The sequence below is a fragment of the Xyrauchen texanus genome, chromosome 38, assembly GCF_025860055.1.
Source record: "Xyrauchen texanus isolate HMW12.3.18 chromosome 38, RBS_HiC_50CHRs, whole genome shotgun sequence".
NCBI lineage: Eukaryota > Metazoa > Chordata > Actinopteri > Cypriniformes > Catostomidae > Xyrauchen > Xyrauchen texanus.
The window spans coordinates 32,583,594-32,599,593 of record NC_068313.1 but is presented as its reverse complement, the minus strand read 5'-3'; the positions used below and the strand labels follow the sequence as shown (position 1 = coordinate 32,599,593).

The following is a 16,000-nucleotide window of genomic DNA, read 5'->3' as shown; positions in this document are numbered from 1 at the left end:
CTTACCTGAAATGCCCAAAGCTTGAAGGGCACCTGAGGTTTGACTCTGCATCCTGTTGTTGATTCTCATGCTCCCTGCAGCTGTGAGCTGCAGTCTCTGTGAGTGCTGATGGATATTTGTTTCCCTCTCAGCATTGATCCGAATGGGAGATATGTCCTATGGAGGACAGGCTTTAGGCAGGAAAGAGGTTTCTTATGCAGGAGAAATGTACAAACAAGCAGCTCTCGAGAATGAACCACAGGTAACTGTGACGACAAAGACCTTCTTCTCTTAGCTAGACTAATTTCAATCTTGAATGAGCTGGAAATGTAATTGAATAATCTTTAGTCATGCAACTTTCATTTTTTCTTTTTCTTTCTTGTTCCTTTCCTGTTCACTTTTTTTCTTTTATTTCTATTTTTTTCCCCCTTTTCTCCTCATTTTGGAATGCCCAATTCCCAATGCGTTCTATGTCCTCGTGGTGGTGTAGTGACTCGCCTCAATCCGGGTGGCGGAGGACGAATCTCAATCCGTGCATCTTATCACGTGGTATGTTGAGCATGTTAGCAAGAGACGTAGCGCTAGTATTGTCATTTTGTGTCATTTCTCTATGAAAACATGACTATGAGAAAATTTAAAGGAATAATTCATGCAAACATGTTTTGTCATTACTTACTTATCCCCATGTGGTTCCAAACCTGTATGATTTTCGTTCTTTCCCTTTTTCATGCAATGAACTATTTTACATAGTTATGACTGTCAAGCTTTAAAAAGACCAGAAACACCACAAAAATGTGACTCATGCTCTACATTCTGAGTAATGCTTTGTGTGATGAACAGACTAAAATTAGGGAATTATTTAAGTGAAGCTTCTTTAAGATTACTTCTTGTGTGCTCCATATAACAGCATACAGGTTTGGAAAGACACGAGGGTGAGGGTTGTAATGTTTTTGAATGATCTATCCCTTAAACTGTGAAATGCTATTAGGATACTTAAAAAAACATGCATTTATTTTAATTAGCTTTTATTAAGAGGCAGACTTTGAAAGCATTCAATACAGACTATACATAAATAAATAAAATGGTCAAATATGATTTAAGTGTTCAAAATAATAATAAAAAATAGGAGAAAAATATATTGTTCTTCACAATAAAGTAGTTATTAATAAATTAATTCCCAGTACTGTTCTTGGCCTCTTGTTTCTGAAATGCAATTTCTTCAGAGAGTTCAGGCAGTACCACTTCTGTGTCTCAAGACAAACTCATTTTTCCCTCTCTTGGAGGTACGGTGTCCCGTTGGGGCCACTCTGTCTCTGTCTAATGAAAGAGTGTGAGGACTCCCTGGGCTTCTGTGTGGAATGATGCAAACAGCAGGTGCACAGAAAGCTGTGATGTGCCCCGATCACACATGGTACCCTGGGAACACACACTGCAACTCACGGTTAATTAAAAGGACACTGAAAAGCTTGCTAATCTCCAGATACAGGGAGTGCACCGCACTGTTTCATGTGTTGAATCGTCGTCTGGGGACGCTAATCTTACATAATATTATAAATTTTGTGTATTTGTGCTCTTTTGTGCTCTCAGGATATTTTATTAAACATGATTTTAATAAATCGTTCAGGGAATATGCTGGACTAGGCACTATTTTAATCCCTCAATCATCCTGAATACTCTTTCTCCCTGACTGGCTTTTATATAATTACTGTAGCCTATGTGACATGATGATTATGGCACGGTGATGATTTTGATAAAAAATATCAAAAGGTATGTGCGTTGTTATTATTTTTTGTTTTGTTTTAGTTTGTGACAGCATATAGTTAAATCTCATGAAATTAAAGATTCAACTAAAAATAAAAAGAAATTATATTTTTTCGTTAAGGAAAAAATAGAAGCTTATTTTATGACAGTGTTGTATTACTTTTCAGTTTTTTTCTTTGTAAATCTCATTCTCAATAATATTTTACGGTATAAGGGTAAAACAAATTATTAATACAATGATTTTTTTTTATTGAATTAGCATAAAGGCAGTATTAAAGTTCTACAATTAAGCAATATCACACGAGCAAGAGTGCGATATGGCCCTATATCAGCACTGCTGTGATTTGGCCGCAGGCCGAGTGCTGTAGGTAATTGCTGTCAGACCATCAGTGCTCACAGAACATCTCTCGTCCAATCAGATTCGAGGACCGGAACTAACTGTTGTATATTTATGTACATTTGAATAATTGTTTTTTCACATTACTGTAGTAAGAGAGATATTTATTTTATTAAGGTTATTGTCATGAAAATGTCAAAATGCATAAAATTTTATGTTCCAAGAAATAGGCTTCATATTCTTTAGCAAAAACATTTTTTTTTTTTTTTTTTTTTTTAAATATGACTGGGACAAGTTCTTGACAGGTTTCATGAGATTCACCCCTATAAAAAGTGCACATAGTAGTACAAATTGTCAAAATGAACTAAATGTTTAAGACTGCAAAAATAGCAAATGCATTAAACTTGTTCTGAATTTAATCTTTACATTTAATTTCCATTTAAGACTCTAATATCCATATGTACTGTGAAAACATCCATATGTACTGTATTTATCTATTTCACAAGTTTGACGTCATCTAAATCTCATTAAATGATCTATCTTTTATAAGATATTGCAGTTCAGCTGGCATTTATGATACAAATTACATAATAATCCTGACTATGTCAAATAGTTTTAATTATTTATTGATAATTTAAAATGCTATAAATGTATCTAGAAAATTCATAATGGCAGTTTTCAGTGAAAGCCTATATGCTGCGACGCTAGTCTATAGTGTTTGTCTTTCATACAGCGGGAGAGCTAGCAGTCTCAAAAGCTGTTTCTCCTCCTGGAACGGGCTCCACAGGGCCTTCGGACTCTGTCTCCTCCCTCTCCTCTGAGACCATCCCTCCTGCTTTGATTTCTCTTTCCCTCCCATCATCCTCCACTGTGGGGTACAAATTGATTCGCAGACCTGTATTTTGACACTCCATTGCCTCATTTTTATCAAAGTCACGGAAGTTGTTCTTTGCTCCCATGATGTATTTGCCAAGAATGTTGGCCTGGTCTGGCTTGCTCTTGCGTCTCCACTGCAGCTTCTGGTGGAAGTCCTTCATTTCGGTGTGCAGTCGACCCACAACTTTATTCAGCTCCGTAATTCTGTTCCCCACATCTGAGCATCACAATAGTGAAATTCGGAATTGAATACTTGCTTACTACATACTAAATATTGTGCAGAATATACTGTATACTGCCCACTTTTCCTTAAAAATGGTATTTGAAACAGTAGGCACAATACCAAGATAAACTTTTCGAACAATAGCATGCTAGTAACTTTAGTATGTTGCATGTAAGTAACGTCCAGTTACCATTTTAGCAATAAAAACTGCTATTTTGCATTTTTAAATCTAGAATTTTGGAAATCGGATCAAATAATGAATAAAAAAAAGAGATAAAAAATGTTTTTAGTCAATATTACTTCTGGTTCTTTTATACTGGAAAGGTCAATTAAAGTGCATTGCATTGTGGGATGCAGTTATCCAGGAAGGTCAACCACTCGCTTAATTAGACATTTAACCTAACAGCAGGGTCAGGCAAAATTTATTGGCTCACTTTCAATTCATGAAATTCATGAAAAATTAATCATCAAAAAAATAATAATAATGATTAATATCATGTTTTTACAAATTCTTGAAATACCCCATATTCTGCATGTGTGATAACACTTGGGAAATGGGTAATTCCTACTGATGAATGAAATGTATTACAACAAAACAATATTTTTATTTTAATTGTACTTAGATTTTATGGCAGATGCTATTGGCACCCTGGTGCAAAGAATGGAATATGCTATTTACACCCTGGTGCACATAGTGTCAGATACTATTTGCACCCATATTAACTAACATACAGTATGGACATTACTGCATTGTGTTTATTGTGTTTATTAAGAGTCCCACAGACACACTACATTGACCTCTAGCCCTAACCCTAACCATACCTTAGAAAAAATTACTTTGTTTTACTACAGTAACCATGGTTTCACGCAGGAACGAGACCCCGTCTCCAGATCAAACCCTTCTCTGCACTCCCCGACATTCACCATAACCAAATCACTTTGATGAAATCAACATTTATATAAATGTTTATCTATTATTTGAAGTAGTATTAATATTTCCTAGGACATATTACACCAGGATGCAAATAGACACTCTGAATTTGTTTTGCCCTTAAATTCAAAACTGTATTACAATTTGAATCCTGCTTGATAGCTCAATTCTAATTTGAATCAAATTAATTCATTTAATTGGACTGTAAATGGCATTCTCAATTCAATTCTGAATGGTGCACAACCTGAATGGTGTTTTGAATCTCCCATTTTCTAAGCTATATATGTCACTCATATTGACTTTATAAGTGAATTACTGCATTATGCTTTTTTGGATCAGGACAGAGAGATATAGCGCAAATGACCTACCTTTACGCTTGCTCTCTTCATATTCTCTGCGTGCAGCTTCGATGTAGCGGTGCACTAGAGCTTTGGTGACCTGCAGGCGGTATGGCACTCTGCCCTCACCTTGACCTCCACTGCTATTCAGGGTGTTGTTAGACTAATAGAAATATGAAAAACACCTCATCAATTTAACCAAGAAATGTGGAGACACCCAGCTGATACTCACCACAGAGGTGATGGGAGGATATTCTGGGGTTTTCTTGTTACAGCAGCAGCAAATCTTTTGGCAGATGCCTCTACACATAAAGAAGAGAAAGAAATTGGGTCCAAAAATGTTGTTTTAAACCCTGAGGTCAAAACAACAAAGAGTTCAATTACACTGGTTGAGAGACAAGGGTATTGAGTATTACTACCTCAAGATATAAAAAAGAGCCTTTGGAGACGGGATGATATTAAATGGAGCAGGCATAGTGAGACCCTCCCTGAAGTAACTGAGGTAGAGTTTTGAGCGTGCAAACTTCCACTCAACATCCGCATCGTCCTGTGAGAAAGAAGCACAATGAACATGCAGGTACATGCAAAAGAAAAATTATCTACAAAAGTATAGATGGCTCAAACTAAGCAATGATCCTCAAGTCCTTTATGATCATTCTTCATATGACACCACACTTCTCACCTCAATCTTTTGAAACGAATTGGAGATCATGGCAATGAGCATGTTCAACAGCACTATCACAATGAGGAGTGTAAATATCCCATAGAAGATCCTTCCCACAAACTCAGCCAAAACGTAATCGTGCATGTCCACATATTCTTGGTTCGCCATTCCAAACATGGTCCAAAAGAGGAAGTTAAATGTTTCATTGAATCTAAAATGGATACAAAAACAAATAGTTTTAAAGTGTGTCTTCTGGGTCAAGTGACCTTCATTTCTTTATGTTTCTTTCTCACCTGCCGAGATGTGGAGACGCAACATATGGGACATATATGTTGTTTATTCCACACAGAAATGCTGTTCCAATAATCATGAGGATGAACATGAACCTGTTGAGGAAATGTCAATGGTAATGTTTTCTTTGCAATATATTGGAATCCAAAAGTCCAACCAAAGATCAAAGCCAAAGACTAGACCTCATCATGTTATCGATCATTCTTCCCATGGAGATCTGCAGAGTTCCCAGGGATTCGTGCGCTGGCAGAATGTAGGCGAGACGTGTGAAACTGAGCATACTCGTCACAGCAAAGAGTGTTTCTGCAATCAACTGAGGATCCTCCTGTTTCCAGTCCTCTCGCACTGTTTAGAGGTAACACACAGTGGATAAGTCCAGATGTCTGGCAAAAAAAACAAACAAACTTAGGCCTGAATAGGCCCGTTCATTGTTTCTTTAAAAGCTACAATATCTTTTTCACTCTGAAAATTTGAACTTATATTCTACACAAAATTCCCCCAAAAGATGTGTCAGATAAGGGTAACATCCAAAATAAGCAGTGCTGCACTGTAAAAAAAATTAAGTAATTTTAACAGTAAAATACTGTAGAAATACTACAGAAATAACATGTTAGTTGATTAACAAATATTAACTGTAAAATATACAGTAAATTTTTTAAATATATGTTAAAAGACAATACAGTAGTTTTTATGTAGGTTTCATTTTTACAAAATGATGTAGAAATGTAATTACTTAAATGTAAAAAGTAAGATTTTCCTGTATAATTAATGGTAAAAAAAAACGAGAGTACATGTACTTTTTACAGTAAATTATTGTTAAAATTACAGTAAAAAATGTGTGAAAATTACATTTAATTATATTTTATGGGAATAGTTATGTTTCATCATATTTGTAATATCAGTTACGTACACAGGGGTGTTCTGTGTTATATTTGAAGTAGTTTAGTTAATGTTTACTGCATTATTTAAATCTCATATGTGTTACCATGATGGTGTTTAGTGTTTGTGTGCATAACTCTGAGCACTGTCTCTATATACCTATTGGTTTGTCTGCTGCCATATCACCCTGCGGCTATTGCCTGGTTGCCCACTAAAGCTAAGCAGGGTTGAGCCTGACCAGTACCTGGATGGGAGACCTCCTGGGGAAAACCAAGTTTGCTGCTGGAAGAGGTATTTGGGAGGCCAGCAGGGGGGGGTGCTCACCCTATGGTCTGGGTGGGTCCTAATGCCCCAGTATAGTGATGGGGACACTATACTGTAATAAAGCACCTCATTAAAAATCCCTAGGGCACTTTCTTGTAAAGAGTAGGGGTTTAACCCTGGTGTCCTGGCCAAATTGGCCCCCCTATCTATCATGGCCTCCTAATAATCTCCATCCCTGAATTGGCTACATCACCCTACCATCTCCTCTCCACTAATAGCTGGTGTGTGGTGGGTGTTCTGGTTGCCGACTATGGCTGCCGTCGCATCATCCAGGTGGATGCTGCACACTGGTGGTGGTTGAGGAGATTCCCCCCTATACTATGTAAAGCGCTTTGAGTTTGAGAAAAAAAAAACTCAAAAACTCTGTTGTTGGCGGTCATTGCTCCTGGAAGAGCTTCTATTGATGATGTCATCATGTGCCCTTCTGTAGTTACTATGGTGATTAAAAAAATACCTTATAAAGTAAACAACAGATTTTTACAGTTTCAGAAGGCATGTATATGATTTTGTTTACTGTAAATTTAACAGAATTTGTATTATTTTTTTTTATTTTTTTTACAGTGCCAGCGTGTAAATTACAACCATTTTAAACTTTAAAATGTACAGGTTGTTCTGTAAAGTGGTTTACATTTTAACTGTATCTTTTACATAATTATTCTGGCAACCACAGCTGCCAGATTTGTTTTGTAAAAACAACAGGATTGTTTTTACAGTGTGGACCAGGATTGAGAAACACATGCTTACAGAATATTTATTATGTAATTAAATAGTTATTTGTAAATAATAATCATTTTCATTTGTTTTTCAAGCAGGACCACTTCATTAATATGAAATATATTATACACAATATTTATGAATTTATTGAAATGTGAATATTTTAATTCATCAACATATTTTAGGAATCACCTGAGTTAGTGAAGTAGTCACACTGGTCTTGAGCGCTGGCGTCTTGACATAGGAAATAACCCTTTAGCATGATAAGAACACGCAGTGCGAAGGAAGCCAGATACATGCTAAGCACCATCATATCCAAAACATTCCACAAATCCAGAAAGTAACTTTTCAAACCCTCAATCCAGACTTCCTTACACTCAAACCAGAAGAAACCTTTTGAAGCAACAGGAAAAATATTAAAACAATAATGTTAAGATGTATTTTCATAGTCGTTCTTTTTGTCTTGTTTATTTCAGGAAAAATATGTAGACATCTTTAAATCAAGATAAATTTACCTAAGAAGCAAAATTGTGAGATATAATAAGACTTGTGTTCGGATATTATATCTTGAATGAAGTTTATTTTTCTTACCCCACTGGCAAATGTTTTCTTGTTTTAAGCATATACCTCTCAAACTTTTGTTAGATTTATGCTTATTTATCAAGTAAATATATCTTGTTTTATAAATGTTTTGTTATTTTTACTGTTATGTATTTGGACTCTCAAAGTTAATAAGACAATTCTGTAAATAAGGATTGAATTGTCTATCATTTAAAATATAGTAAGACTAGTTTTCAGAGAAGACAGTGCTGTGAATAAAACTGATTTATTCTGTTTTTGTGTATATCTCATGCTAAATTGTTTCAAAAATCCAAACAAAATCTGGCAATCTGAGTAAACACAAAATACAGTTTTTATATGATAATGCAATTTATTGAAGCAAAATGCAATGGTGGTGGTAGCGTGATGGTGTGGAGATGCTTTGCTGCTTTAGGGCCTGGGTGACTTACAATAATTGAGGGAAACATGAATTCTGCTTTACCATAAAATCCTAAAGAAGGACATCCGGTCATCCGTCCGTGAGTTGAAGCTCAAGCGCAACTGGATTATGCAGCAAGGAGACAATTATCCGAAGCATAGGAGTAAGTCCACATCTGATTGGCTCAAAAGAAGCAAAATTAAAGTTTTGGAGTGGCCTAGTCAAAGTCCTATCTTGAACTCCATTGAGATGCTGTGGCAGGACCTTAAACAGGTCGTTCATGCTCAAACCCTCCAATGTGGCTGAACTAAAGCATTTCTACAAAGAGTGGGCCACAATTCCACCACAGCGTTGTGAAAGACTGATCTCCAGTTATCGGAAGTAATTGGTTGCAGTTGTTGCTGTTAAAGGTGGCACATCCAACTATTGAGTTTAAGAGGGGAGTTATTTTTCACATGGGTGATATAGGTGTTGGATAACTTTTTTTCTTCAATAAAAAATATATATATATTTGAAAACTGTATTGTGTTTACTCAGGTTGCCTTTGTTTTATGTAATATCTCGTCTAAAGATCTAAAGAAATTCAGTATGAAAAATACACAAAAATAGAACAAATCACGAAAGGGGGCAAATACTTTTTCCCATCACTGTATATCTTGAATTAAGTTTATTTTTCATAATGCTTAAACCAAGAAATTAAATGGAATAATATATTGTTAGGAAAAAAAAATATTTCAAGATATATTCTTTGAAAACAAGTTCATTAAAACAAATGCAAAACTAGACAAAATACATTTTGTTTTGAGCATGTTCCAAGGATTTGATTTAAAATATTTTTACTCGAAAACTAAACTGAAATACTGTTTAAGACATACTGTTTTTGCAGTGTATTTATTGATTACATTACTCAATCAACATTAACCACAGGCAATTATGGTTAGAACTCAAAGCCTTAAATGACTTTTCTATGGAAATTTAGTTGGCAGGGAAACCTACCCACAACCCATATCATGTGGAGAGAGTTATGGAGAATGTTCTGTTTTCGGGAGGCGAAATCAGTGCGGTAGATCTCCATGAAGATCGACTCAGCCAAGAGGGTGATGAGGAACCACATGTACGAAGCCGAGTGTAAAAGGAACTTAATTACGGGAACCTTCAACATTTTACCCAGCTGCCAGAACAATACAGATATTAAGCATATGCATTTAAATTTTTGAACACACCAAATGCTTCAAACCTGGAAAGCTTTATGTAGAATAAATCAGTTGCTAATAGAGATGCACCAGTGCCAGGCCTTGCAATTTATTTCAGCCATTCATGTTGCTGATCATTTGGCCATTATCATGTTATTTAATGAAGATGTGTGTAATTATATTTTGATAACAGAGGCCCTATGAAAGTAAAATGGGTGTTTTGTGGATTTTATCTCTATTTCCTCTGAATCCATCTATGTGTTAGTGTAAGTTGACCCTTTAGCAGATATTCCCCACAGTGTAAATGCTGTGGCTCTGTGGTGCTATCAGATAATTGCTCTGTTTGTTTGAGAATATAGACCACAGACCCGACACAGCAACATTGGCTCAACCAATGGCATGAGTTTGGGATGGGACTATTTGTTTCATCCAAAGATGGACAGCAAAACTGTGTGCGCAAAATCACAAGTCACCTTGAAATAATATAATTTGCAGCCACTATGCTAACAATAATAGCAAATCCCAGGACAACAGGTGTCTCAAACTAACCCTGGACTTTGGAGCGATCCAGTAAATGACACACAGGATTGGCATGGTAATGAAAATCCCCAAAGACACCAGCAGTTTCCAGGCAGTTCGGCTCCCCCGCCAACCCGAGAGGCTACCGCACCAAATGGAGGAGAGCACTTGTTGGCAGATGGGATGAGTCACAAACTAGAAGAGGGAGAGTAAGCAGTCAGTCCTCATGGCCAACTGTCAATCAATCAGGCATCCCATACGGCAACAACGCATGGGTCAAACGACTGAGTGCCGTTAAAAAATGACGTTTACATGACCTGTGGTTCTCCTCAAATCCATCAAACTGCATGAGCGGTCTAAGACAGTGTGTTAGCTGAACTTCAGTGACCAGTTTCATTAGATTTAGACATATTCTGTTTTAAAACACAACTTTGGCTGAAGCGAATATCATTTGTCAGTTATAAAAAAGGCATAAAGGAAAAGTTAAACTCTAAATTCTGTCATTATTTATAAAGCCTCATGTCATTTCAAAAACATAAGCTGTTATTTTTTCTGTTTTTGGGTTCACTATTTCTTCAGTACAGACTCTAAGACCTAGATACACATCTTTTATCACATTTCAGATCTACCTGCTTTTGATTGTAGTTGACAGCCAGACGAAGACTAGCAAGGTTGGGAATGCCTTCCTCAAACGCCTGTTCATCCAGTTCTTCATCCTCACTGTCTCCCTCAGCACTGTTCAGAATGGTGGAGACCTCAATCTGGTTCCGGCACATTCCAAGAAGCTCGACAGCAAACTCTTGGCAAAGCTCTTCCAAAGCCAGGTACTGGGGCTAAACATCAGGAAGCATAAAATATAATAAGAGTTATAGTGATATCGTGTACATTATGGGGCAAAAATTATTCACCAAAGTGGCATTCAACTAATCACAATATATAGTCAGGACATTAATAATGTGAGAAATTTCTATTACAATTAGATTTTTTTTTTCAGAATTTACTAAACTACTTCATTGAGCTCTCATCAAATAATCATCCACGTGCAGCAATGACAGATTTGCAGATATTTGGCATTCTATCTGTCCAGATACTCAGGTGACATTTCACACCACACTTCCTGCAGCATTTGCCATACATGTGGCTGTCTTGGGCACTTCTCATGCACCTTACAGTCTAGCTGATCCCACAAAATCTCAATGGGGTTAAAATCCATAACACTCTTTCCCAATTATCTGTTGTCCAATGTCTGTTCTTTTTGATTTTCTGTTTCAAAAGTAGCTTTTTCTTTGCAATTCTTCCATAAGGCCTGCACCCCTGAGTCTTCTCTTTACTGTTGTACATGAAACGGGTGTTGAGCGTGTAGAATTCAATGAAGCTGTCAGCGGAGGAAATTTGAGGCATCTATTTCTCAAACTAGAGACTCTGATGTACTTATCCTCTTGTTTAGTTGTACATCTGCCCTTCCGCATCTCTTTCTGTTCTTGTTAGAGTCAGTTGTCCTTTGTCTTTGAAGACTGTAATGTAAACCTTTGTATGAAATCTTCAGTTTTTTGGCAATTTCAAGAATTGTATAGCCTTCATTCCTCAAAGCAATGATTAACTGATGAGTTTCTAGAGAAAGCTGTTTCTTTTTTTTTTTTTTTGACCTTAAGATATGCCAGTCTATTTGCATACTGTGGCAACTCAAAAACAAACACAAAGACAAGGTTATTCAAGGATAAGGTGTTGGAGTGATGTCTGCTGGAAATGGGACCTGTCTAGATTTGACCAAAAATGCCTTATTTACTTATTTTTTTCCCCCTAATTAGTGATGGTGCTGTTCTAATAAGTGAAAGGACAATGTGTGGGGTAAAAAGCCACCCTGTTGCAGGTGGTGGAGGAGGAGGCCCCCATAAAACCAACCCAGTCTCTTGGGTTGCATAAAAAAAAAAATTTTATTGAGTGGTGGGAATAGATTTGTTATGAAGAATGTACTTCAAAGACGGCTTAATTTGATTCAATAAAAGTGGAGATAATTTTTTTATGTTGCCGCCTTTTAGCCACTTATTATTTAAAACAAATGGTGGTGGCGTATTGGGCTAAAGCACATAACTGGTGATCAGAAGGTCGCAGGTTCGATCCTACAGCCACCACCATTGTGTCCTTGAGCAAGCCACTTAACTCCAGGGGGATTGTCCCTGTAATAAGTGCACTGTAAGTCGCTTTGGATAAAAGCGTCTGCCAAATGCATGAATGTAAATGTAAGTTTAAGATCTCCTCACGCTGCACCCGCAGCTCGAGATAAAGGCATGAAAATTATTTCGCAAAATAGGTGTAAAGTAGTTATTCAAGCATGGAAAAGTAAGTCAGGAGTTTTGTTTTTAACTGTTACGGTGAATACGTAAATACTGTCTATCAAAGTGGGATAAGTGAGTTGCTTTTAAACATTCACTCTCTACTGTTGTGTGTAATTTTTCATAGTTCAATCCTAAAAACAGAAAGACTATGATGAATAATTGTCAACTTGACGCAAATCCATTGATCTTATCCTGCCAGATGAAACTGCTATTCACAAAAGTACTGTGAGTATTGGATCAATTTACCTTGGTAACCAAAGTTTCTGTCAAAATACCAAAAAAAAAAATTAAGTTGTTTCCATAAACCTTCAAATTAATACTGAGTAATAGGCTTTCAGAATCTTTCTGTATTTTCCTCACTAATACCAAGTTGCCACAATTTTTAATGATATATTTTTAGGTTATTAACAGTAACTATGATATTTTTGGCAGAATCTATGGTTGCCATTATACATATTTGTTGGAGTTACAAAACATAATGCTTTGAGGACACTGAAATGGAAATAAAAGTATTGATTTTTAAGAGTCTGTCTATATCACAATTGTTTTAGTCATACATAGTGTTTAAATTAGCCTAACGGATATAGCTAATACAGAATATTGCACGATTTGGAATTGTGGGTCACAGGTAACCACAAAATGTCATATTTTTATCCTGTGCTGAGAACGTTTAAGAACCTTCTTTTTTTATCCTCTTTTCTCCCAAATTTGGAATGCTCAATTCCCACTACTTAGTAGGTCCTCGTGGTTGCGCGGTTACTCACCTCAATCGGGGTGGCGGAGGACAAGTCTCTTCTGAGACCGTCAATCTGCGCATCTTATCACAAGGCTCGCTATGCATGACACTGCGGAGACTCACAGCATGTGGAGGCTCATGCTACTCTCTGCGATCCACACACAACATACCACGTGCCCCATTAAGAGCGAGAACCACTAATCGCGACCACAAGGAGGTTACCCCATGTGACTCAACCCTCCCTAGCAACCGGACAATTTGGTCACTCAGCACATCCTGGATTCGTACTCGCAACTCTCGGGGTGGTAGTCAGCATCAATACTCGCTGAGCTACCCAGGCCCCAAGAACCCCTATTATTTCAAACATAACCTATGTTTCTGTTTTTTCAATGATTTCATCATAATTTCTTATGTTTTACATAAATTAATAGATTTTTTTTAATGCTAGTCATTGAGTCTGAATCTTATGCTCACCTTGAATTCTGGTTCTTTCTTGGAAAGTTTGCGCAGCTCTTGACTGAGGTGGAACGCACTGAGCATGGCGTCCTCTGAGGTGATCGACAGGTAGGCGCGACTTGCGATGCCTCTGTAAGTGTTTATGCGGGACAGCGAGAACTTGAGCAAATCGTACTGACGGGCATTACGACACTCCAAGCATGCACATGAAATAGCGTGAGGGAGAGGAATATCGTGGCCTCGCTGGGTCAACATCGTAACTATCTCATACAGGTCTTTCTGGCAGGCCAAAGTTAGTGGTGTCACTCCAGGAGCAAACTGAGAATCGTCAATGGAGTGGTCGAAGATGGCCATACTGAAGGAGCGCACGTCCATCTTGTTGCCTTTCTCTTGATCCAGGCGGTCCAGAAGCTGTTTGACGACTCTAGGTTGATTGGTGTCGACGGCCACTAGTAGGGCTTCGTGGATCTGACGGAAGTCAAATTTAACACCCAGTAGAAGGGAATTCATAATTTCTTCGCTGCCCAGTCGGATGGAGAGGTTCAACGCTTCCCTCCATAGTCGATCCTCAGACTCATCCAGTTGACGGATGATCCCATCACCCAATGAAAGGAGACTGCCCACCATTGCATTGTTCCCCTCTTGGATTGCAGGAATCAACTCTGGTGGAAAGTGAAGCTTCTTGTTCACGATCTCCCGCCATTGATCTGACTGCATGAGACAGGACACAAAATACATACAAAACACCAATCAAACTTTCACTTCAGGTGAAATAACCTCAAGACCCCTACAATAACTCAATCTAGTAATATACCTGATGTTTAGATTTTAGTACTGTAATTTTAATGACTCATTTGGCTTTTCTCCCCAGTATTTTTGGTCAGTATTCAGTTTAAATCAGTTCAGTTTTATAGCCCCTTTTACAAAACATATTGTTCCAAAAGTGTTTTACAGAAAAAAGTGAACAACGACAATGGCAAGTCAAAAATCCCTGACATGTTTTGTAGATGCGGAAGAAACCTTGGGAGGAACAAAGACTCCAACTTTTTGGGCTGACAAGATAGGTTGCATTAGCCATGTTCTTCTATAATAAAAGCTCTGTATTTTAGGTCTAAATCAATACTGAAACAACAAATGGGTGATTTTTCAATAAGGGAAATTTTGACTAGTTTCAATTAAGAATGAATCATATTTCTGACCTTAAACTTACATTCTGATGGCCGGCAGATAAAGACGGTTTTGGAAACATTCTCTTGGTTTCTTTCAAATTAGGCAAAAGTTTTTATAATTACACTTTATTAAAAAAAGCCATTATAATCTATCCTTTAAAGCTCTTGTAGAATTATTGTTTTGTTATGGGGTATTTCTTTCTTTAAAATCATCCTATGGTACAGACAATTGAAAACTCATGTTAAAAAACAAAATTCACAAAAAGTGACTCTTTTCTCCCACCCATAAATATGTTAAGTTAAAACTCACCGTAAGGTTTTCCATACTTTTTTAGTAGATCACCTCAAATCAAGGAACTTCTTTGGAGAAAGATGTCAAAAGAAAAAACAAACAAAAAATCAAAAACAAAGAACAACTCTTACATCTTGGCTTGAGATGTTATTAGAGTTACTGAAAGAAACACTATGGTTGTCCCCTCCTAGACCTCCTAGATGTGCTATCCTTGTTTTTGTGTCTTCTGATGTATCATCTTGTTCTGGGAATTAGCCTGTACCACCCACTCAGCACAAATAACAGAAAATTCCCAAAGGAGAGCACTCATTAAAACACAGCACTGTTACATTTCATTTGGATAATTACTATTCAGATTATACTCTTGTACTTTGTGTGAGCATTTATACTGAATGAGAATGCTGTTAATTCCAACAACTGCTAACAATTAGACAGCACATTAGCATATTCTTTCCTAATAACATATTAATGTGCTGTTTAATTTGTTTTAAAGAACTACAGATTGTTGTTTTGTGAGTAACTGGGGCTGATGCCAACCTCTGGGTAGAGATTAAATTCTGTCCAAAGTTTTTCAGTATAAGTTCCCACCGTGGCAGTTTACCCCATACACAACTATAGTTCAATTAACTGTATCTTTTTTGTTTGGTAGAAGGTTGGAAATGTTCAGATTATTTTAATAATTTTTTGTAGCTAAGACCTAATGTTATGTGTCTGTATAGGAACTGATTTTAAAAATAAACCTAACCTGAGAAATATTCACTAGATTAAAAATTGCCCCAATTTCCTCTATAGTGCAAGACAGCATTATGGTTTATTTGCCTTTCACCACAATGCAAGTATTTGCACAATTACTTAGTAACTTGTCAAACTTGAAGCTGCAACTTATCTGGAATTGATTAGCATGAAAAGGGTTTCTTTTAAACCACATAAACAAGAGCATTAGTCAATAAAGAGTCAGACATCTCAGTTGCCATGATAATCAATTGATCATGACCTTTTGCCA

The 16,000-nt window shown here is 36.9% G+C and overlaps 1 protein-coding gene across 1 annotated transcript; it reads right to left on the bottom strand.

Annotated features, from left to right (window-relative positions):
• Positions 1-2,802: 2,802 nt before the first annotated feature.
• LOC127631708 (short transient receptor potential channel 2-like) lies at positions 2,803-15,030 on the bottom strand. Its single transcript, XM_052109961.1, has 13 exons — positions 15,016-15,030; positions 13,555-14,247; positions 10,638-10,841; positions 10,039-10,203; positions 9,293-9,467; positions 7,510-7,710; positions 5,583-5,745; positions 5,403-5,495; positions 5,128-5,320; positions 4,865-4,992; positions 4,678-4,747; positions 4,476-4,608; positions 2,803-3,170 (listed from the first exon to the last, which is right to left on the bottom strand). Exons 1-13 carry the CDS (start codon positions 15,028-15,030, stop codon positions 2,803-2,805), a joined length of 2,601 nt encoding a protein of 866 aa, XP_051965921.1.
• Positions 15,031-16,000: the final 970 nt, after the last annotated feature.

Excerpts from the sequence above, each read along its gene's own strand:
- LOC127631708 (XM_052109961.1), bottom strand. Across the intron at positions 7,711-9,292 it reads CCACATGATATGGGTTGTGG|GTTTCTTCTGGTTTGAGTGT; the intron begins GTAGGTTTCCCT and ends TTGCTTCAAAAG. Across the intron at positions 4,993-5,127 it reads ATTCGTTTCAAAAGATTGAG|GACGATGCGGATGTTGAGTG; the intron begins GTGAGAAGTGTG and ends TCTTTCTCACAG.